This window comes from Pelodiscus sinensis, chromosome 4 (assembly GCF_049634645.1).
Source record: "Pelodiscus sinensis isolate JC-2024 chromosome 4, ASM4963464v1, whole genome shotgun sequence".
NCBI lineage: Eukaryota > Metazoa > Chordata > Testudines > Trionychidae > Pelodiscus > Pelodiscus sinensis.
Genome location: NC_134714.1, coordinates 74,610,040 through 74,632,676, shown reverse-complemented (window position 1 = coordinate 74,632,676; position 22,637 = coordinate 74,610,040). Strand labels below are relative to the sequence as shown.

The 22,637-nt window shown below is 43.9% G+C and overlaps 1 protein-coding gene and 1 long non-coding RNA gene across 2 annotated transcripts in view; one reads left to right on the top strand and one right to left on the bottom strand.

The window, feature by feature from the left end:
- The window catches only part of LOC112544177 (uncharacterized), a 28,634-nt gene extending 20,858 nt beyond the window's left edge, over positions 1-7,776 (top strand). Inside the window, exon 3 of the long non-coding RNA XR_003087500.2 lies at positions 7,647-7,776. This is a non-coding gene — a long non-coding RNA (uncharacterized LOC112544177). The remainder of the gene's footprint in view (positions 1-7,646) is intronic.
- Positions 1-16,513, bottom strand: part of SPI1 (Spi-1 proto-oncogene) — a 38,121-nt gene extending 21,608 nt beyond the window's left edge. Inside the window, exons 1-2 of the mRNA XM_006113437.4 lie at positions 16,214-16,513; positions 156-249 (exon numbers count right to left, since the gene is read on the bottom strand). Of these exons, the coding sequence (XP_006113499.1) occupies positions 156-249; positions 16,214-16,258 (139 nt within the window). The 5' untranslated portion in view covers positions 16,259-16,513. The remainder of the gene's footprint in view (positions 1-155; positions 250-16,213) is intronic.
- Between the last annotated feature and the right edge of the window lie 6,124 nt (positions 16,514-22,637).

The following is a 22,637-nucleotide window of genomic DNA, read 5'->3' as shown; positions in this document are numbered from 1 at the left end:
TGTTGGATGAATAAATATTATTACTAATTCAAAAATACATGTATTTACTCCATATACCATAAATAGCATTTTTGCTTCCTCCCAGAATGCCCTAAATCTTGCTTCTCAGGATCCTAAGATATAGCATGCTTCAGGGAGATTTTTTTCAAACTTACCACCGTGACTCTCTCCATCACTGTTGAGATATTGGTAATAGTCATGGGGCTGACGGTAGAGGTCTGACTCATAGGATACCACGTCTTCTGAGGGCTGCAGAGAGAGGAGGAATGGTTAGGCCTGAGAGTCTGGACATAGCTCTTTCACAATTATTTAGATAAGTCAGGGCACAGGATGGACAGAGGGATCTGTCAATGAAGGGCTGGAGAGAGGAGGGTCTTCAAAAGTTCTTATTTTACTATCAGGGAATGAGGAAAAATAGAAACCAAAAAGCTCTTTCTGAGAACCAATGGAAAATGATTTTGCTGTTATCTGTGCAATAGACAAGGAGATACTACTAATCCTGCATAGTCCTTTGGTTTGGAGTTGGAAAGAAAAATAATGCAAGGACTTGTGTAATTCTGTAGGAAAGGCATGCTCTTGGAAATCAAGCACAGGCTACAGAATCATAGAATACTAGGACTGGAAGAGACCTCAAAAGGTCATTGAGTCCAGTCCCCTGCCCTCATGGCAGGACCCAGTACTGTCTAAACCATCCCTGATAGACATTTATCTAACTTACTCTTAAATATCTCCAGAGATGGAGATTCCACAACCTCCCTAGGCAATTTATTCCAGTGTTTAACCACCCCAACAGTTAGGAACTTTTTCCTAATGTCCAACCTAAACCTCCCTTGCTGCAGTTTAACCCCATTGCTTCTTGTTCTATCCTCAGAGGCCAGGAAGAACAATTTTTCTCCCTCCTCCTTGTGACACCCTTTTAGATACCTGAAAACCGCTATAATGTCCCCACTCAATCGTCTCATTTCCAAATTCAACAAGCCCAGTTCTTTCAGACTTTTTTCATAGGTCTTGTTCTCTAGACCTTTAATAATTTTTGTTGCTCTTCTCTGGTCCTGCTCCAATTTCTCTTTCTTGAAATGTGGTACCCAGAACTGGACACAATATTCCAACTGAGGCCTAATCAGCACAGAGTAGAGCAGAAGAATGACTTCTCGTGTCTTGCTCACAACACACCAGGATGCATTAACAGGCGTGTTGTGAGCAAGACACGAGAAGTCATTCTTCCGCTCTACTCTGCACTGGCCATGATGCTGTATTAATAGCACAGGTGAAGGCAGATTGCATGCCTCCTCCCTCATAGTGGTAGAAATCTATTCTCCTCACCATCAACTGTGCAGATTGACGCCTGCCTTAAATGCTGGCTCTGGGTGGTTGTGGGTGGTCTGTGTGAATGATGCTGAAGTTTGAGACTGCTAGTCAGTGGTAATCCTGTGTGTAGTAATCTTGGAACTAAAAGACTGAAACACTTAATTTCTGATCATTTGTTCTAGGACCAGAATTCAGAAAAGTTAACTGGTGCTATAAGCATTTGTATTGTCCTGCCTGACCCCTGTTTCAGACCCCTGGAAAATCCCAAACACTGAGTCCTGGAGTGGGGGTGGGCAAGATATGGACCACAGGCCAGATGCAGCCCCCAAAGCCATTTCATCCTGCCTGCAGCTGCCCTGCCATGCCCCCGCCCCCAGACCAATCGAGACCCAGGGGTGGGGGAACACATAAAGTCTCCTCCCCCTGCCAGGGATGTGTAGCACCAGAGGGAACTGCCCACTGTTCAAAACAGCTGGTGGTTCCCTCTAGATGTCACATGCCCTGGCAGAGCAGGGGTGGGATACTTCGTGCGCTCTCCCACCCTCCAGGCCAATTTTGGTCTGGGGGCAGGGAGCACACAAAGTCTCCTTTCCCCTCCAGGGTGCACAGCGCCAGAGGGAACTACCGGCAGTTCAAAATGGCTGGCGCTTCCTGCTGGGCATGATAGCTGGCAGGGAGGAGAAGACCTTGTGTTCTCCCCTGTCCCCAGGCCAATTAGATTTGCGGGTGGGGGAGTGCGCGAAGTCTCCTCCCCCTGCCAGGGGCATGCGGCACCAGAGGGAACTGGCGGTTCCTTCTGGGGCACCACATACCCCTGGCAGGGTGAAGTCGGGGGGAAGGGGAAGAGATCTCCCATGCTCCCCTGCTCCATGGGGAGTGCACGAAGTCTCCTCCCCATCACATGTGGTGCATAGAGGGAACTGCCCCTTCCAGCTGAGGCCCTGCTCCATCCACTTAAGGCCCCACCTTTTCCGGTACCAGCCTGCAACCACTATCAACATTGGTGAAGTGGCCTCCTGCAATAGAGCAAGTATATCGTGTAAGGCGTTAGGTATTTTTGAATAAGTTTGGTGATGCTTAATATTAGTTGTGCATAACTCAATGGTTTTACTAAATTTTAAAAAATTAATCTTTCTTTCTTTCTTTGGTTCCCACTCCCAGCCCTGTCTAATAGATCCCCAGAGTCTAGACTGCTGCTGACATCAGAAACAGTTCCCATTTCCAAACTCAAGATAGCAACAACAATGCAGTAGACTTTGCTGGTAGAGGAAATTATAATTTGGAAGTAAATACCAACATTTCTATAATTTGTTCTTATCCTGAGATGTTTTGACATTCAAGAGCAACACAAATATTGAAAATAGTTTAATACATTAAATGACTCTCTTATTTTTTAAACATCATAATTCCAATTAATATCTTGTTTCTACATTCTGACCTCTCCCCCAGTCTGAGATATTTGGTCTACACCACAGATATGTCCAGATCTGTTCTGCTAGATTCTCTGTCTTTAATATGTAGACTGACTGCTCAGTGATCCTAATTATCGGTTGCAATCCTAGTTTTTAATCAAATTTTGGAACTGCATTAATTGAAATCCTTCCCACCATTCTGTCTTTTCTCCCTTAGGGAACTGAAATGTCGGGGGGGGGGGGGGGGGGAGGTTAATCCCTTAATGGAAACTTCTGCCAGGCCCCTTCCCTTGTTGTTTTTTTCCCTCAGCATTACAAATGACTCCAAACAGCACAAGAAGACCTTCTTAGGAGCTAAAAGGAGGATATCTACCATAATACCTCCCAGTTTATGTACCCCCTGCTGTGGCCAGGGAAAGGGGCTTAGAGTCTTGACTTGACTGGGTCTGTGTATCCCTCCCCAAACAGCTAAGTCTACCTAGAATTGATTATCTTCTCTGATTGTTCGCTCTTCAGAATTAATCTCCCTAAACTTACCTTCCCCCAATCTAATTCAATGCAAGAGAAAATCTCCAGGATCACAGCCCAGGCTTTTATGTAAGTAATTGAGTCATTTGGCAAAGAGTCTAGTATCTTTTCTCACTCTTCTTACTGCCAAAAAGAAGTGCTAAGGTTGTTCATCTATGCTTCCTCCTCTGTAATTATGTATCTGATCATGGGAACTGGGGCTTAGGGGTTCCCTCCCATGCAAGATGACTGATATCCAAAAGAGAACATCATCCCAAAAGGAAGCAGATGCTCAAAGGATTTATAACCTCTACCTCAAAAGAAACCCCCAAAACAGGAAAAAGTCAAAAAGTCTTCCAGATCTTCATCTGCTGTCATTAGATTGATCTTCTTCCCTAAGGAAAGGGGTACTCTTAGCTTCAAATTATGATAAAACCAAGCTAGAAAAGCAAGAGAAGTTATCTCACCCATCCTCCCACGAGATTTGTTTGAAAACATGAGGCGTAAGGTGATAACTGTCATTAAGATCCTGCCAGAGCAAATAGATGAGCAGGCTAGCACATGGGGAAAATATTTCCCATTGAAAACTAAAACAGAATTTGACTTTCTCCATTGATTACTCCTTCAAAGATGGCAGTAGGGAGGAGTGTGAAACTCAGGCTACATCTAGAATGCAAACTTCTTTCAGAAGAAGCTTTTCTGGAAGAGATCTTCCAGAAAAGCTTTTTTCAAAAAAGAGCATCAACACAGCAAAAGCGCAACGAAAAAAGCAAAGATAGCGTACTCATTGATTGGATGCTATCTCACATTTTAGTTGTGATTACTGTGGATGAAGTGGTCACCAGAGCACCTGTGCTTTTTCCTGAAGACTTCTTCTGTCAAAAAAACACTCTCTTCCGCATCCACACATGCCTTTTTCTGAAAAAGCTTTTTCAGAAAAAGGCTTCTGCCTCATAGAAAGAGGTTTACTGCTGTTGGAAAAACTCCTCCATTCTTTTGACTTTCTGTCGAAAGAACACAATAGCAGTGTGGACGTAAGTGTAGTTTTTCCAGAAAATGGCCATTTCTCTGGAAAAACTCTTCAGTGTAGACATATAAAGGGGAAAGGGTGAGATGGCAAGGCACTGAAATACTACTGCATCTTAGAACCGAAACAATACTTTTCTCCAGCAACACTGCAGCAGTGGCATTTCTGGAAAAGGATATGGTATTTCCCTTAGAGGAGGATTTCTTCCCAAAAGATAAGAAAGATAGAAGTAAACCTTAGAAGGGATTTTGAAGCTTCTTCAGTGTTCTTCAGAGCCTCCCTGGTGCTATGTAGTTTGCTAGCAATGTTTGTTAGAATGTTCTTGAAAAGATGACCTAAAAAGCCAGAATTCCTAGAACCAAGCTGAAAACAATACTGAACAGGCAGACAGATCATTGCCATGACCTTAGGGAATCCATAGAACAAACTTGTTGGCCAACGGGTAATTTATTCTAAGCAAATCTTCTATGCCTCAATATTCTCAGACATCACTGTTCAGGAACAGCTTGATGAAGTGGTAGATAACAACCAGGATAAGCAGCTGTCTAAGAAGGTCTGTAGGTTCTCACACAGGGAAGAAGCTATATTCACTTGTACCCAAAACCAGAGATATCAGAAAAACAAATCCTCTTATTTGAGGGGTAAGACCTGGTCCCAAAACACAGACGGAAAGCCCAGATCACAGAATAATTCCAGCCCTCCTTCCAGGTCAGTATGACTTTGGCAGAACCTGCCTTCATCCAGAAATAGGCCAATAGGGAAGTGTATACCAATTCTCATATTTCAGATAGGTAGGTACAGGTCGGAGTATAGCATGGATTTTCTTTAGTGCTCATGGTTTCTTCTCCACATCCTTTCTTCATGCCCTCTCCAACTACAAGTGATCAGAAACACTAAATAATCCTGATTTCTCACACCTTCAACAGTTAGATGGTAACAATTCCTGAAGCCAAAAGGGGCTGAATGGTGTACTTTATTTCCTGGATACTGGGGAACAAAATAAGAAACTGGTCTGTATTAAAGCTCAAGAGGCTGATCAGGTTGATAATGTTCTGAATTGATGATCTAGCTTCTACAGTCTCTGCAACTTAACTCAGGCCATGTCTACATTACAAGATAAGGTCGAATCTATTATAGTCGATTTCTGGTCCCCCAGTTTTACAAAGTCAAAGGTCCATGTCCTCACAGCGGGGAAGAATTCAATATAGTCTAAAGTAACACATCCCCATTAGGGAGCCTTCTGTCAAGTCTGAGAGTGATGCACCATGGGTAGCATTGCATTATGCTCCTGGCGCCCACTGGGACCAAAACTATGCAGTGGGTGGTTATGGGTTCATATCATCAGTGTACTATAATGCCCTCATCTAGTCCCTCCCCCTTTGCTTGAGATCAACAGGAAGCAGTCTTTTCACACCCTTTCTTGTCCTAGTTGCCCACAGAGATTCCATAATAGCACTGGCATGGGTCCTGGTATGCATCAAACCATTGTGATGTTGATGTCTGCTTTGGTGTGCCTAACGGTGCACTATTTCAAGAGCATATGCATGTCATTTTGCCAGGAAGAGGATGAGGACAAATCTCAGGTTGGCATGGAGTCACTGTTTATGCAAGCCCTTGCACTGTTGGAAGTGGAGCAGCCAGTCAATCCTGTGAACACAGTGGAACACTGGTTTTGGCACCATAAGACAAGCACAGACTGGTGAGACTGCATTGTGATACAGAGATGGGATGATCAGTAGTGGCTGCAAAACTTCTGAATGTGCAAGGCCACTTTCTTGGAAGTTTGTGAATGGTTTTCCCCTGCCCTGAAGTGCAAGAATACCCAAATGAGACCCGCTCTGACTGTGGAGAATCACTTGGCAATAGCCCTCTGGAAGCTTGCAACTCCAGACAGCTACCATTCAGTTGGGAATCAATTCAGAGTGGAATCTACAGTGGGGGCTGTTTTTATACTAGTACCAAAGGCAATCAATACTATTTTCTATGGAGAGCTGTGATTCTGGGAAATGTAGATATCATGGTGAATAGTTTTGTTGCGATGGGGTTCCCTAACTTCAGTGGGGCAATAGATGGAACACACATCCCCATCTTGACCCCCAACCACTTTGCCAAGGAATACATAAACCACAAGGGGTACTTCTCCATGGTGCTGCAGGCGCTGGTGGATCACAAGAGCTGTTTCACTGACATCAGTGTGGGATAATTGGGAAAGGTGTATGACACATGCATCTTTAGGAACTCCTGTCTCTTCAGAAAGATGCACACTGGAACTTTTTTCCCAGACAGGAAAATCAGAATCAGAGATGTGGAAATGCCAAATGTGATCCTTGGAGACTCCCCTTGCTCCCATGGCTAATGATGTTGTACATGGGCAGCCTGGACCCCAATAATGAGCAGTTCAACTACAGGCTGAGCAAATGCAGAATCGTGGTTGAATGTGCTTTTAGACATTTAAAGAGAAATTTCAAAGTCTCCTGACCAGGTTGTATCTCAGCAAACACATATACCCTTTATAGTGTCAGCCTACTGTGTGCTCCATAATCTTTGCAAGAGTAAGGGTGAAATTTATCTGGCAGGGTGGGGTGGCTGAGACAGAATGCCTTCTCCAGGCATGCAGCCAGATGCTCCATCACTATCGTCAGGGAGGCAAAGATGCTGTCCTGTTGCCTTGCCTGCAACTCTCTGCATGCTCTCCTTTCCTGGTGTTCTGTGACTGTATCCTGGTGCTCTGCCTGTATCTCCTCCATGAGTGTATTCATGCAGTCCATTTACTCTTTGAACATTTCTTCCCTTGTCCATTTTCACCTGTGAATCTGTGCCATGTGGACAGCTGCTGGAGCCAGGGGAGTATGCAGCAAGCTGGCTGCTGTTCCCACTGTAATGAGTAGTTACAAGGACACACATTACAGGAGATACGTTGTGTTATGCCTAACCCTAATCTGTTAGCATACAGCAAAGGTCTCTATAAAGACAATGAAGATGTGTTCTGTGCAAGGCCAAAGTTGTACTTTAAAGTGGCCACTGTATGGCAGGTATACAGAGTTCTCAGGGGAGCATAGGGACTTACATGGTTCAGAGGCAGGTAGGTGGGTGAGCGGCAGAGTCCAGCTATGCCAAAGGGACAGTGTTGTGTCTGGTACATGTGACTTCCAGAGACAGTGCTACTTTCCCAGACTGCAGAAGCCTGTATGCAGGAGTAGGGCAGACGAGGCAGGACGGCTTCCCTCTGTGTACGGCACATGCTGGTTCCAGCACATATGGCTTCCTGGGACAGTACTACTTGCCCAGTCTGCAGGAGCCTGTAGATGGGGGGACGGGGGGGTAGGATCTGTGTCCAGCACACATGGCTCTCCAGAGAGAGTATTAATAGCTTCCCCTCCTCCTCCATCCAGGTTGCCATGAGAGATATCAGTCTTCTCTGGCTCACATAAGAGTGATTGGGAGTGGATGCTGACTGAATGTGGCCAGAAACCTGGGCCTTATGCTGCAATGCTTGTGGTTCAATGATGTCAGACCACTTACTGGTGGCTTAGCGTGGGAACATGGCCTACCGTGGAGGATGTAATAAGGCTTCCTTCCCAGAAACCTTGTGAGAAGGATTAAAGAGTTCCTGTCTGAGAGCTTCATGGAGATGTACAGGGAAGATTTCTGCTCCATCTGCAGACATAACAAGCTGTTTCCTTCCCTCCGCTCTTCCCCCGGGCTGTGTAGGCACAGAGTGTGCTGCACATCACACCCAATTGCCTTAATCCACTTTTAGTAAGAAAAAAATTGTAAACTCACTGGAGGTGTCTTCCCAGGACCGGTGCTCGACTGGGAGACATCCTGGGAGGAGGGGACTAGCTCCAGCAAGATAAAAAGTTCTTGACTCTCATCAATCACCGGCTGGCCATTCTCCTCCTCCCCCTCTCTCTCCACTACCACGCTGTCCTCCACACTGATCCCAGGAGTGTCTTGGCCAGACTCAACAGTCAGGCTTGAGAAGCTTGTCAGGAGTCCCCCTCCTTGCCAGAATTGCATCCAGCTGTTTGAGAACTGGCAAGTGTGAAGTGCTGCATCAAACCGTCTGCTCGCCTCCTTTTCCTTGTGGTAGGACTGCCTCAACTCCTTTATTTTGACTATGCACTGCTGGGCATCCCTGGAATATCCTTTGGCCAGTTTGCTATCTTCATGTAAATGTCTGCGTTTTGTTTGGATTCCTTTCCTCATGCCTCGATGAGGTCCAAGATCTCCCGGACACTCCACCCTATACTCTTTTGTGTGCCTGGGAACTTGAGCCCATGGAACTTGAAGTATTGGAAATCACGGAAGTACTAGAAATCATGGCCATGTGTGCCACAGTATTCTGCTCACACTGAGGTGTGCTTGCAATGTTGGATGCACAGGAAGTTAAATTCAAACTTTCCTGGGGCTTTTCTGATTCACCTGGAGAGCAGTAGAGGTACAAGTTCTGGCCAAAGTGGTCAGAGTGGGCACAATGAGATGCCTCCCAGAAGCCAATAGACTCGACTTTCGCCAACGGTGCTTCTACACTATTATAAACTTGATCAAGTAACGTCAGGAATAATGTTACTCCTCTTGGGTATGTCTACACTACAGCACTAATTTGAACTAACTTAGTTCGAATTAGTTAATTCGAACTAAGCTAATTCGAACTAACGGATCCAGACTAAAAAACTAGTTCGAATTAGCATTTTGCTAATTCGAACTAGCATGTCCACATTAAGTGGACCCTGAACTGGGGTTAAGGATGGCTGGAAGCAGTGCCGGCAGGGCATCAGATGAGGACTTAGAGCGTGGAGCTGCTGTCTCAGGCTAGCCGAGGACTGTGCTTAAAGGGACCCGACCACCACCCCAGACAGACAGTTCTCAGGGGTGCCCCGCTTGCAAAGCAGTCCTGGCTTGGATTGCCCGGAGTACCCACACTGGGCACATCACAGCACTCGGCCATCAGCCCGGCTGCACTTGCCGCAGGCTGCCATCTGGGGAGAGGGGACAATTGGGGGGCTGCAGGAGAGGTTCCACCCCCAGAAGCCCGCAGAGCCAGCCCAGTCCTCCCCATCGGGGGCTCGTGCCCCATTCCTCCCTCACCTCCTTCCACTTACCCTTCCCTAGCCCCCCTTCCTGATGTACAAAATAAAGAAAACGTGTGGTCAAAAATAGAATCTCTCTTTATTGAACAAAACTCGGGGAAACTGGGAAAAGGAGGTGGAAGAGGGGAAGAGAGAGGGTGGGAGAGGGGAGGGCAACTAAAACGATCAGGGGTTTGGGACAGGTCCCATATGAAGAGAGGCTAAAGAGACTGGGACTTTTCAGTTTCAAAAAGAGGAGACTGAGGGGGGATAGGATAGAGGTCTATAAAAGCATGAGTGGGGTGGAGAGGGTGCATCAAGAAAAGTTCTTCATTAGTTCCCATAATAGAAGGACTAGAGGACACCAAAGGAAAGGAATGGGTAGCAGGCTTCAAACTAGTAACAGAAAGTTGTTCTTCACAAAGCAAAGAGTCAACGTGTGGAACTCCTTGCTGCAGGAGGCTGTGAAGGCTAGAACTATAACAGAGTTTAAAGAGAAGTGAGATAAAGTGATGGAGGTTGGGTCCATGGAGTGGTATTAGCCAAGGGGTAGGAGTGGTGTCCCTGCCCAAAACTTGTGGAAGGCTGGAGAGGAATGGCACGAGACAAATGGCTTGGTCACTGTCTTCAGTCCATCCCCTCCAGGGTCCATAGGGTTGGCCGCTGTCGGCAGACAGGCTACTGGGCTAGATGGACCTTTGGTCTGACCCAGTACGGCCATTGTAAGATCAGGGCTCAGGGTCGGGGGTCTCAATGGACCACCTTGATTTTCATGCACACCTGCTCCTGGGTGGCCAGGCTGGCAGCTCTCCTGCCCTAGACGGCCACTTTCCTGTGCCTAGTGCGGAGGTCGTGGATGAGGTCCACGATGTCCGCACTAACCCAGGTGGGTGCCCGCCTCTTGCGGTCCCGGGCAAGCTCCCGGGAGCTGCCAGCCTGGTCCCGGGAAGAGGGGAAGGGCTGGGGGGCATCGGGTGGCTGGCTCGAGCCGTGCCAGGTGCAGGGTCTGCTAGCTGGGTGCTGGCAGACTTGCACCTGGCAAGGGCACCGTAGCCAGACCGTGCCCCTTTAAGGGGTCCAGGGCCGGGAGGGGGGCAGTAGAGTTTCCCTGGTGTTGGCCAGAGTGGCCACCAGGGAAAGCTGGGGAGGGCTAGCCTGCCACTAGTTCGAATTAAGGGGCTACACAGCCCTTAATTCGAACGAGTAAGTTCGAACTAGGCCTAGTCCTCATAGAATGAGGTTTACCTAGTTCGAACTAAGCGCTCCGCTAGTTCAATTCAAATTCGAACTAGCGGAGCGCTAGTGTAGCACCTATCAAAGTTAATTCGAACTAACGTCTGTTAGTTCGAATTAACTTTGTAGTGTAGACATACCCCTTGAAATCAAGAGTGACCAAAAATTACTTCAGCGGCCCTTAAAGTTGACAAGACAGGCTTGGTAGGTTAGACTAATCATTTAGAAAATTGACCATATGCAGCTAAATTTTGTGTAAACTCCTAGTGTAAACCAGGCCCTAGTGTATTTCATTTCCATACTCATGCAGCAGTCTGATTACAGTCACGTCAGTAAGAATTTCTGAAATCTCTCCTTTAGAAGACATGAGTCTTACTGCTTCTTCATAGTAATTTGTAACAATCATTGACTCTCCCCACTCTTCATTCATGTGAAATATTTTTTTATTTTTTTAATAGAAACTTCAACACCCAAAAGAAAAAAAACTAGTACATGCTAGTTATACGAAGTGCAATTAAAATATTCCTTTATGTAATACAGATCATTTCAGTGAAAACATTTGTGTGTTTCCTTTCACCTAAAATACCTTAGTCTGAACGTATTCCAGACCTCCAGAAGGATCAAATGCTATATCAGTGAAACATATTCAGCCAAACACTAACAAGTTCCAGAAAGGGTCAGAAGCCACTTAACACATTCCACAGCAGCATCCTGTAAAGAAAGGGCCTCAGCCACCACCAAGGAAATCTGTGAACCTGACATCTGTCATCCGTCTAAAGTTTTATAAAGCATAACAAACCTCACATTTATATCTCTGGGGAAGCAGCCATTGGCAAGAAGGCCAAGCAGATATATAAATACTGTCAATTTTAAATAAGGAAGAGAACTTTTTTCTTTCCTTCTCGCTTCTTTCCTAATATTTTTCTCTTACTATTTGTGATGCCCCAAATTAAAGAGTAAGGTAAGGACCCAGAGAAAATTGTTATCTGATGATTCTTTTGTTCTGGGATTGACCTATCTCCGAAGCCTCCCACACAAGAGAACTGCAAAGTCACATGGAGAAGTCTGAGCTGCCATCAGTATTTACAGGAAGAATGGCACAAGACAAATGTCTGATGAGAGAAGGCATCTGTTCCAGAAAGAAAATAATCAAATAGCAAACTTTTCATATTCCCATGTTTTAGTATGTTTTTAGCAGCCAGTGGTCTCTCAAACTCCTAGAGGTAAAAGTTAACGGTTTCTTCTATTTATTTGAAAGCTAGTGTAACAAATTAAGTACAGTTACAAAGTCAGTCAGCATTGGTTTTAGCTGCAAAGATTTTGTATTATAGCCAATTGAAATCCAAGTCAGAAATGAAGTGCAAGTAAACAGGCAAGAGAGTAATCTAAATAAGATTTTAAAGTCTAAAAAGTTTAAAAGCTACCAGGACTAAAAAAAAAAAATTGGGTTAAAAAAAATTGGGTACTTAAAAGTTAGACACCTATCTAAAAATGACTTAATTATCACTCACAAATCTGTCTTTAATGGGAGATGTGGGTTCTCAGCACCTGTAAAACTCAGGCCTCTTTTATTTAGGTGACTAAATATGGAGTTAGATGTCTAGATTTTAGGCATTCTTTTTTGAAAATTTTCATCTTAAAGTCTCAGCCTTATGGTTTATCAGCCTTCCTAGTCACTGCTTCCTTGGACAAAGAGAAAATATCAATTCTTGCATTCCATGCCAGTTTGCCCCTCGCAAGGACCTTAAAATGGAACCTCCTATCCCCAGTGTATCTAAATAGATTCGCTGAGCAGTTTGGGAGAGATGGAAGATCTGTAATACATTCATGACAATTTCTGTTTTCTCTCTTCTTTTTTCTTGATGAACTCTATTATAGTAAGACTGGATGTTTTATCTGTCCTTCATAGAATTAATCTCAAAGATTCTTCCTTAAATCACTGTTTAGTTTCTGCTTTAGGTTTAGTTAAATTTTTATTTCTGTCTATCGCCAAGAATAAAGAAGAATTTTTTCTGCTGTTTCCTCCCATTGACACCATCATCTGCTCCTGTGCTCTCTGACCTCCCCTTCACTGTACACTTTGGGCAAGCTACCCACCCTCCTATCAGGTTCATATTTTACCATGTACTTTTAGTCATTAACTCCATGATACACATTGATCTGAAAGCATTTTCCAGACAGGAAATAAGAGCAGCATATGTTACTTTTTAATCATGTAAAGATTTTAATTTATGTGTATTATGGCTATCCATGCCTTCTAAGGAAGGGTGACAGGAAGTTTTGCTAGGAACTGATTGTACTTTGAAGCTGGTCTCTTTTCCTACATGCCCTGAGTTACAGTATGTTATCCTACACCATCTTTCAACCTCAAGCAAGTGTTCAGCAAACACACAAATCAAATATGTTGTTGGCATTATTATAGGGAGAATTACCCAATGCTACCCCTTGGCACAGCAAACCTAGATACAATTACTGCAACTAGAAAATATCCGCAAGCTATTTGGACAGTGTAGATGACACAAATTGAAAAGAGTTGTAAGTGGTCCAAATGATTTCCAAATACTAGTCTGAATGTTTTTCTTTAAGATTTTGTCATATGGTTCAATCAGAATATACATTTACTGAATTCTGTTTGGGAATTTTTGTCCGGGTGTGTGATTCAGAAATACCCAAGTCCCCGTGATGTGCAGCTGAGACTGGATTTATAGACAAACTCAACTTTATTTCCTTGGAAAAAATCACAAAACTCTTTTTAGAAAGGATGAGGAAATAATGTTAACCTCTTCACTCCACAGTCCATATCAGCTTCAGTGGCCCACAATGAAATGCAAATGTGCTGGACATGCTAGCTATGGAGGATTTCTTTTTCTTCTCATAAACACAAGATTTCATACCAAACTGTTTGTTCTGTAGGCACCTCATTAAAGATGTTCAGGCATCTCAGGATAGCACTAGACAGAGGTTTGCATGGTAGAGCTTTTTGCCTTATTGTTGAAGTGGCTAGATCTAGAAGTGCACTAAAGAGGAGATTTGTCCCAGTTTATAGGATTTGTTCCAATCCATCTTCCACATTAATTGTGTAACCTCCAAAGAAAAAAAGCTGTGACTATTTAATTCTATTGAACAATCACTTTCCAAACAAAGCTTAATGGTTTTCTAGCAGAATTAGGAGGAAGGCAGTTACAGACACACCCTCAACTGAAAGGGAAGGGACAGAAGAAAGAAGTGTCACTTCACAGAAGCCCAGTCTCTGTAAACAGCTAAAGGCTGTCCCCTGAAAATCCCAGTGGGCCAGCCACTTACAGTGAAGCTATGTGTGCTCAAATTGTGGGTAAGCAAAACAACTACATTCAAAATAAAATTTAAAATTTTTGGAAAATTTGGTTATCTATTTTTGATCACATAAATTTTTTAAAAAATTGTTCTGCCAGATGATTCCATAAAATGTGATTTTATTTGCACTAAAAAGAGTCTGTCCTCTAGACAGTGTAGCTAGAGCTCCAATATGAATAGATAAACTAAAGTTATAATAATGGGCAGATGGTGTTGGATTTTTATTCATGCCATATCCTGTAATTTGAAAGTGGAAGAGAGACTCCTGAGAAAGTGTTATAGGTGAATGAGACCCTTAGAGCAGTTGGGAAACTCCTTCTCTCTCTTTTTCCTCATATTCTCAGATTGAGTTAATTTTTATATTAATGCTTTTCAGAGAATTCAGAATTGTGGCATAACCTCAAAATAAGCCCAGAGAGTCACTTATGGAGAACAGTGGAAATCTCAATATTCATTCAATTCACTCAAATCCTTTTCAAATTATGATACTGATAGATTCATAGGCAGACTGACTGGACTATGACTTAGGCAATATGGGACAGTAAGAGTTTTGCATACTTCTTCCTCTCATAGGGCAACTATTGGATTTAATGGTCTCCAGTCTGAGAAATGTTGCAATAGTGTGTAAAAAGAGAGATCCTGCTGCAGTCATACACTTTTTGCTAGCAGACATGGTTGCCAATAACTGAAAGCAATCGAGAGGTATCTTTTTGGAAGATAGGGTGATGGGAGATGGCAAAGAGAAAACCTGGTGCAAATTTTGCCAAAGTGTGCCTAGGATTGCCAGGTGTCCGGCTTTGAACCGGACAGTCCAGTATTTGAGCTTTCTGTTCGGGAAACAAATTGAGAAAATATAAATGTCTGGTATTTTCTAAATACGATATAATGTAGATTGTGATGTAATGTCAAGTGTGTCCAGTATTTTTGTTGAAACCATCTGGCAACCCTAAGTGTGCCTAGGGCTGTATTGTCTCCTGAGTATGCGTGGCCTATAAGTAAAGCATGTGCCATATAAAATCTTTTCATTTAACTTCTCTGGCACTTAGAGTTAAAAAGTGTTCCATGGGGCCATCATCCACCAATATACTTCAGAGACTCCTGTTTACAAAGCTGGGTGTTTCTGAACAGCAGGCCAGTGAAACAACTTTCTTAATAAACTGAGACTTAGTTACTAAGTTATTGGATTCCATAGTCCCTAATCTGAGAAATGTTGCAATACTGTTAAGAGAGACATCTTGCTGCAGTCACACACATTTTGTTATCATCATGGATGCCAACAACTGAACGCAATTAAAAAGGGTATCTTTTTGTAGGATGGGTAGGGTAAAGGGATATGGCAAAGAGAAAACATGGTACATATTTTGCCAAAGTGTCCCTGGGACTGTACTGTCTTCTGAGTACACATGGCATGTATAGTACAACATATGCCAAGTAAAATCCCCCATTTGATTGTTAATATAGAATTAACAAGTGTATCCAAGGCTATCACCTACCCATTCTAATTCAAAAATTCTCCATTACAAAACTAATGCTTCTGAGCAGCTGGGTGATGAAACAACCCTCAAATTAATTACTTTAAAATAAGAGTTGACAGTATAACAATCATCAAAGGCAAAAGGGACAGAAAAGCTCAATGATCACTTATAAAAAGCAATGTTTTGTCTCTGGAAAAAAAATAGAAATGTAGTTAAGGTTTTTATCTTGAACTTTTCAGATGAGTTTTTATAATTCAAAAAAGGAAAGCTTCCAGCCCCATTATATGCAGATGGATGGGGTGAAGTAGTGGAGATTTAGGAGATTTGACTCATATTTTAGATAAAAATCTCAATCTATAGAAACTGAATCCAGATACTAGACTCTTGTCCCTTGCACATAGCAAGCAGCCGTGGAGTTTCCAGAATATAAAACCAGCACTTGGCCGCTTTTCTCTCACAGACCAGCAATTATTTTAAATACATCAAATAATGTTTAAGTATTCAGAATATAACTAAGTACAACTTCAAACAAAACCCAACTTTATACCATAAAGCTAACTTTGGAGAAGAGTTTTATTGACTTTACATCCATCAAATGCAAAAATACTATGAAATTAATCAGTGAAAACAACTGAAGATCAAAAACTATAGAAGCTCAGAGAGCAAACATTAACTTTCCATTCATGAGAAATCTTGTCTCTAGCTTTATACATTGACCTGAGACTAACTTTCCGGCATTACAAATACTGACAAAAAGAGGCATTCTCAAATAGTAAATTCTAATTTGCTTTGTCTTTTGTTGCTGAACCCAATGAGCCATATTTGGAATTAACCCCATATACTCACAGGGGAAATGAGGGGAAATCCTTCCATTTTGCAAGCTTGCAACATTCAGCCAACTTCTTAGTGAATTTTCTAATTTCAATTTTCAAACATCCAGAATAACTGATTTTAAAAATTGTATCAGAAAACAAAAAAACACCACACAACAAAAGTGAGATCTTTGGACTCCTTGAAGTCCCTTTGCTGTGATGGATCTCCCTATTTAGCTTTCATACTTTTCTGTAATCGGTTCGGAGGTGAGAACCTTCCCTAGACTTATCTGAAGTTCCTGATTTAACAAATGTCTGTAGAAGGGAGATAGTCCCTGGGCTGTATCAGCTCAGTGTGACATCATAACCAAGTTTGCATAAATCTCATTTCAAGTAGTTGTGGTGCTGTAACAGGAAGTCTGTCACCAGCCTGATCTCCCATAGGCAGGTGCTTACTACATAACAAACAGCACAGAGCCCAAGCCATACCAGTAAACCAGTCCAGTCTGTCTTTATAACCAGTAAACATACTGATGCAGTGTTTTTTATTGACAGTAAGTATGAAGCACAGTGATGTTACAGCTGTCTGATTTCATGCAGTGACACAGGCCTGAATTAGTGTTGCTTGCTATGATGGTAATACAGTGACAGAAGCCTGCATTAATTGTAGTCATGTTGGAGTGATGCAGCAACATACCTCATTGTCAATGATGCCCCTCTCTGGGAGCAGTGCAGCCTCAATGATATGGTCTAAATTTGTTCAAAAAGCTGAAGAGAACCCCATGGACACTGCCTAATGACAACTTCTAATATGGAGTTAAGTGATTCACTGAAAATGGTTAAGATTCTTCATATGTTTCCCTACGGTCTCTGAACTTACTGGATTGTGGAAGGGGAAATCACATCGGCAGCAAGGCTCTCTCTTAGAAGAAGACATTTAATGGGAGTAGAATAGTGTCTCCATACCCAAAAGGGACACTAATGTTGCAGAAACGACTTGTGGCAGCATGTCTCAGAGCCCAAGCCAACTCACTCATGCTATAAGGCTAAAAATAGTTAATGTAGCTGCTGAGGCTCAGACTGGAGCTCAGGCTCTGAAACTCAGCGAGGAAGGTGTACCTATCCCCTTGAGTAATGGTAAGGAAGAATCTGAAGATTTAGATCCTGAAATTTCCCAGAACAGACTCTGCTCTGGTCCTTTTTTCCATACACCATCTTTCCCTCTTTTTCCCTTGCTGTTGCTCTTTCTCCCTTGCATATGTGGATGCACTCTAAATATGTGTCCAATCATTGTGCCTGGCGCTGGGAGGAAAATGAGGTGGTATGGAGGGTGATTAAGGCCTTGAAGCCTGTGTAGATTTCATATTCTTTCTTGCTCTGCAAAATGCACCTTGCAATTGTTCTTATTTTGGAAAAGCGAAGTGTGGTTGTTTGGATTGTTCCCCTTCATTCTGTGCCCAGTGCCACAGGTTCTGCTTTTGGCAGGAGCCTGCTCACCGCTCACCTGGGACTATGGGCAAGGGGGAATTTCAGCTAAAGTGCAAACTTCCTCCCTCTTACACTGGTAAAATCAAAGGCCATTTGCAAGTTCCTCTCCTTCCCAGCCCTGAAGAACTCAACAAATATACCATATTAGCAATGGGTTGGGGCTGGGAACCTGATGGGAGGTTAACCCTTGAAATCCTAGATTGACTTTCTTCAATACTTATTGGTATCTAAGTGTCATATTCCTATTTTGCTGGCAGTTTTTCTTGAGGAATACAAGTTGCCAAAGGGCCACTTTCATTTCTGATAGGATAGCAAGCTTATGAGTAAAGAGAATACAGCAATAGGTAGACCTTGATAGTAAAAAAAAAAAAAAAAAGAAAACTACAGAAATATATCAGAGGGGTAGCCGTGTTAGTCTGAATCTGCAAAAGCGGATTCAGATTCAGACTAATATGGCTACCCCTCTGATACTTGACACCATGCAAGGCACTGCATTTATCCATATAGAGTGGAAATCTATCGACCTCATGAAGAAACTTGCACAAGTACAAACAGATATCATCTTTCTCTCCAAAAGCAAACAGATGGACATCATACCAAATGGACTGAAGGTGAAAAATCCATTGCTATCTACATACTGCACAGGCTACAGTGAGAGATTATGCCATACACTATCTAAAAAAACTGAGGAACCACCTGATCAGCATCCTGTACAGCAGTGGTCCCCAACACGGGCTTGCAGCTATGGCAGGTGCTGGCTCTGGGCACGTGGCTATGGGCGGGGTATCAGCCCTGGGCGCGTGGCTCTGGAGGGCGCCGGATGCAGGCTTGCGGCGAATGGGCAGCCCCGCCCGTAGCCACGCAGCGCATGGGGTTGCTGGCCCCACGCACATGGCTCATGGGGGTGTAGCGTATGTGCGGCCCCACCACCGGGGGCGCTAGTGTCCCCGCCCTCTGGCGCCCGGCGGGCGAACGGCCCCGCCCCCTGGCACCCGGCAGCTCCAAAAGGTTGGGGACCACTGCTGTACAGCAAACAGGAAAACATCAAAAATGAGCTCTCCAATCTAGAGTCTTTCATAAAAAACCAACCTTCCCCACAAATGGACTTTACTAAAATAAGACAGGAGATCTACATTACACACTTCACTTCTCTACAGAGGAAAAAGGACTGTAAGCTGTCTAAAATCCTAGGCCCACCACCACAATGAAGAGAGTACCATTGGTGGATTGGTTACTATCTTCTCAAAGTGGTCCCTGACCTGGGAATAAGTCAATGCCAGCCATTCCTGGAGGAGTCACATGTGGAGCCTGGCATGATGGACAACATACATGCATGCTACCACATGGCCTAGCAGATGTATGCACATTCTGACAGTTGTTAGGGGATACAGATAGTTCTGTGATGATGTTCATCAGGGTCTGAAACCTGTGCAGTTGCAGAAATGGCCTTGCACAGGTCGAGGTGAGCACCAGTACTCATAACTTCAAATACAAAAATGACATATGCATACCATTAACATAATCATATTCAGCAAAATCATAACTTTTTCATACACATCTACATGCCACATTTTGTACAAGATTGTTTGCAACTATAGGATAGTGACTGCAACAAAGAATATGGTCATATTTTAATAAAATAACATCACACCACCATAAAGCAGAGGAAGCATCTATGACCCGGGACAAACACTACATGGAAGAATGTGTCCTTCAGGTCACAGGGCTATCTCCTGAATCCAGGTAGGGGATACTGGAGGCCTGGGAGACCATGCAAAATTGTAGTTTGTGTAGGTACTTGTTTAGGTCTAAGGTAGGATGCAGACAACCTTTGGCATTTGGGATCAAAAAGCACTGGGAATAGAAACCCTTGTTCCAGTATGGAGATGAATTCTCCTTCATCATCTCCAAGTGCAGGAACCCCTGAACCTCCTGTATGAAGAGACTCTCATGAGAAGGGTCCCTGAACAGGGATGGGGCAGAGAGATGGGCAGGGAAAGGAAATAAATTGGAGGCTGTAACAATGTGTTACTGTACTGAGAATTCAGCTGTCCAAAATTATTGCTAATCATGCTGGGAGGAAATGGTAAAAGCAGTTGCCAAAAACTGGGAAAGTAGGATACATGGAATGTTCTGGTATGTCCTCAGTTATACCCACAAAATAACTTCTTAGCACCTTGTTTGGAGCAACTCAAGCCTGACTGGATGGAGTGGGAGGTGGGTGGCTCATGCACTTTCTTTAGCCCAGGGGCTTTTTGTGCAGTGGGTCCTGCTGCAGCTGGCTCCCTTGATGCTGCAATTTGAACTGCTTACATACCAGGCCTGGCAGGTAGAGCCCTAGGGTTTTTAGGGTATTATGGGAGTCTTTCAGCTCTCCATCTACTCTGCAAACAGGACATGGCCATTGAAGGGTAGGTCCTGAATTGCCTGCCGAGCCTTGGTGGATAATCCAGAAATGAGCCGCCACATGGAGATGGCAGAAGTCATGATGCAAGCGTTAGAGACTGCAATACCAGATGCCACTTGAAGCGCTGCTTTGGCAGTCAAGTATTGCCTGGAATCCTTTACAGGGACCTTCCAGAAGGGCATTCTTGAACTTGGTCATGGTCTGCCACATATTAAAATTGTAATGGCCCAGGAGAGACTGATGATTAGCCACCCTCAACTGTAGGCTAGATGAAGAATAATTTTTCCATCTGAACAAGTCTAGTCTCCTGCTGTTTTTATTTTTGGAGTGGCTCTGGGCTGCTCCAACATTTCCTGTGGTTAACTGCCTTGATCACCAGGGAATTCAGGACAAAATGGGAATAAAGGTATTCTTGGCCCTTGGTCAGAACAAAGTACTTAATGCTCTGCCCAATTGGATATAAGGGGCAGAGAGGAGGGGGTTTGCTTTAAGGCATTAGTTAACTTTGACACCTTTTTGTGAAAGGGAAGAGCCATCCTAGCAGGGGCTATGGAGGAAAGGACATCAAACAAGTAGTCCATTTGTTCTTCCAACTCCTCTGCCTGCAGGCTGAGGTTTAATGCAACCCTCTTCAGTCACTCCAGGTTCCCATAATTATGAGAAGGAGGAGGAGGCTGGTACTGCGGATTCCATGGGGCCCATTGATGGTACAGCAGGTTGATTCTCTTCATCCACATGGACTAGAGAGGGGTCTTTTCCCCTGAAGCCTCAAGCACTGGAGGGGATTGAGTTGTTGAGGCCACCAACTTCTCCAATGCTTCCGGCTCTGAGTGAGCAGGTTGGGAGGACTGAGTGAACTCCTGTGGGGATCAAGGTTACCTCAGGGCTTAGAGCCAGGGGGCAAATTTTGGTGCTAAAGACATAGATGCCACTGAAGGTCTGGGAGGCCACCCCACTAATACTGAGCCCTTTTCTGTGCCAGAGCCATTTCTGGAACTGCTGGTACCCAGCAACCAGGATCTACTGGAGTGGCAAGTTTGCATCTGGTGGTATCCATGGTTGTGTCTGGAGGAGGAATGTTTCGAGTGGCACGTGCACTTCTGTGGGGATCCGCAGTGCCTGGCAATGCTTGGATCCACAACGGAAGGTGATCTTAGCAAGGGTATTTTGAATAATCTGGAGGGTAGAAGACCAAAGAATATTTCCACACAACGTGCACACAACTCTAAGACGGTACATGGCGTTTGTTGCTCCTTACACATAGTTTGTACTCTTATCTATTGAAAAGGTTACTTATGTTGTGCTTGCTCTTTATGTTGTGTTGAAGCATGCTAAGTCAGTCTTTGTTTTGTTTCATTTGGGAATAACTCCTAAACTGGAAGATAAACCTCTGGAAAAGTTTAATGAGACTTTCACATAATCAAATTACAGAAAACCTCTTCTCTAAATCACATTTCTCCCTGTCAATGTATATAGCAGAGGCACATTTTAAGCAACCCTCCCCCAACTCTACCCTTTATTCTTCAAACCACCTCTAACCACAAGCTACCAGATCAGAAGGGTTTCAACTCACAGCCACATCACACTGAGGTCCTTTTACCTCAAACCTTGCCTGGTGCTCACAAGGTAATTTTTCTTCCTACCAAAACCACATACAGGTCGCTGCCTCTTTTTATCTTGGTGACTCTTGTTACAAAAGAATCCTTATGCAGTCTGTGCTGCTGAGCTGTGTTATCATTTGTAATAATGAGACATGGCCTGCACACTAGGGCTGTGTCTACACTGGGCCACTTATTCCGGAAGATCAGCCGCTTTTCCGGAATAAGCTGCGAGCTGTCTACACTGGCCCTTAAATTTCCGGAAAAGCAACGACACTCTACTGTACAAAATCAGCCGCTATTCCGGAAAAACTACGCTGCTCCCGCTCGGGCATAAGTCCTTATTCCGGAACACTGTTCCGGAAAAGGGCCAGTGTAGACAGCCCAGTAGTCTTTTCCGGAAAAAAGCCCCGATCGCGAAAATGACGATCGGGGCTCTTTTCCAGAAAAGCGCATCTACATTGGCCACACATGCTTTTCCAGAAAAAGGGCTTTTCCGGAAAAGCAGCCTGCCAATGTAGATGCTCTTTTTCTGGAAATACTTATAACGAAAACTATTCTGTTTTAAGCATTTCCGGAAATTCATGCTAGTGTAGACACAGCCCAGGGGTATGTCTACACTACAGCGCTAATTCGAACTAACTTAGTTAATTCAAACTACCTTAGTTAATTAGTTAATTCAAACTAAGCTAATTCGAATTAGCGCATCTAGACTTAAAAACTAGTTCGAATTAGCATTTTCCTAATTCGAACTAGCGCGTCCACACTGATTGAACACTGGGGCGTACTTAAGGGCAGCTGAAACCGGTTCCGGCAGGGCATCAGGTCAGTAGTTGCTTTTTGTTGCTGCTGTCTGAGGCTATCTGAGGCTCGTGCTTAAAGAGACCCCCCTGGACAGCCGCTTCACAGCATTTCCGCTTGCTTGCCTACCTCGCCGAGGGACAGAAAAACGTTTTTCTCTGCAC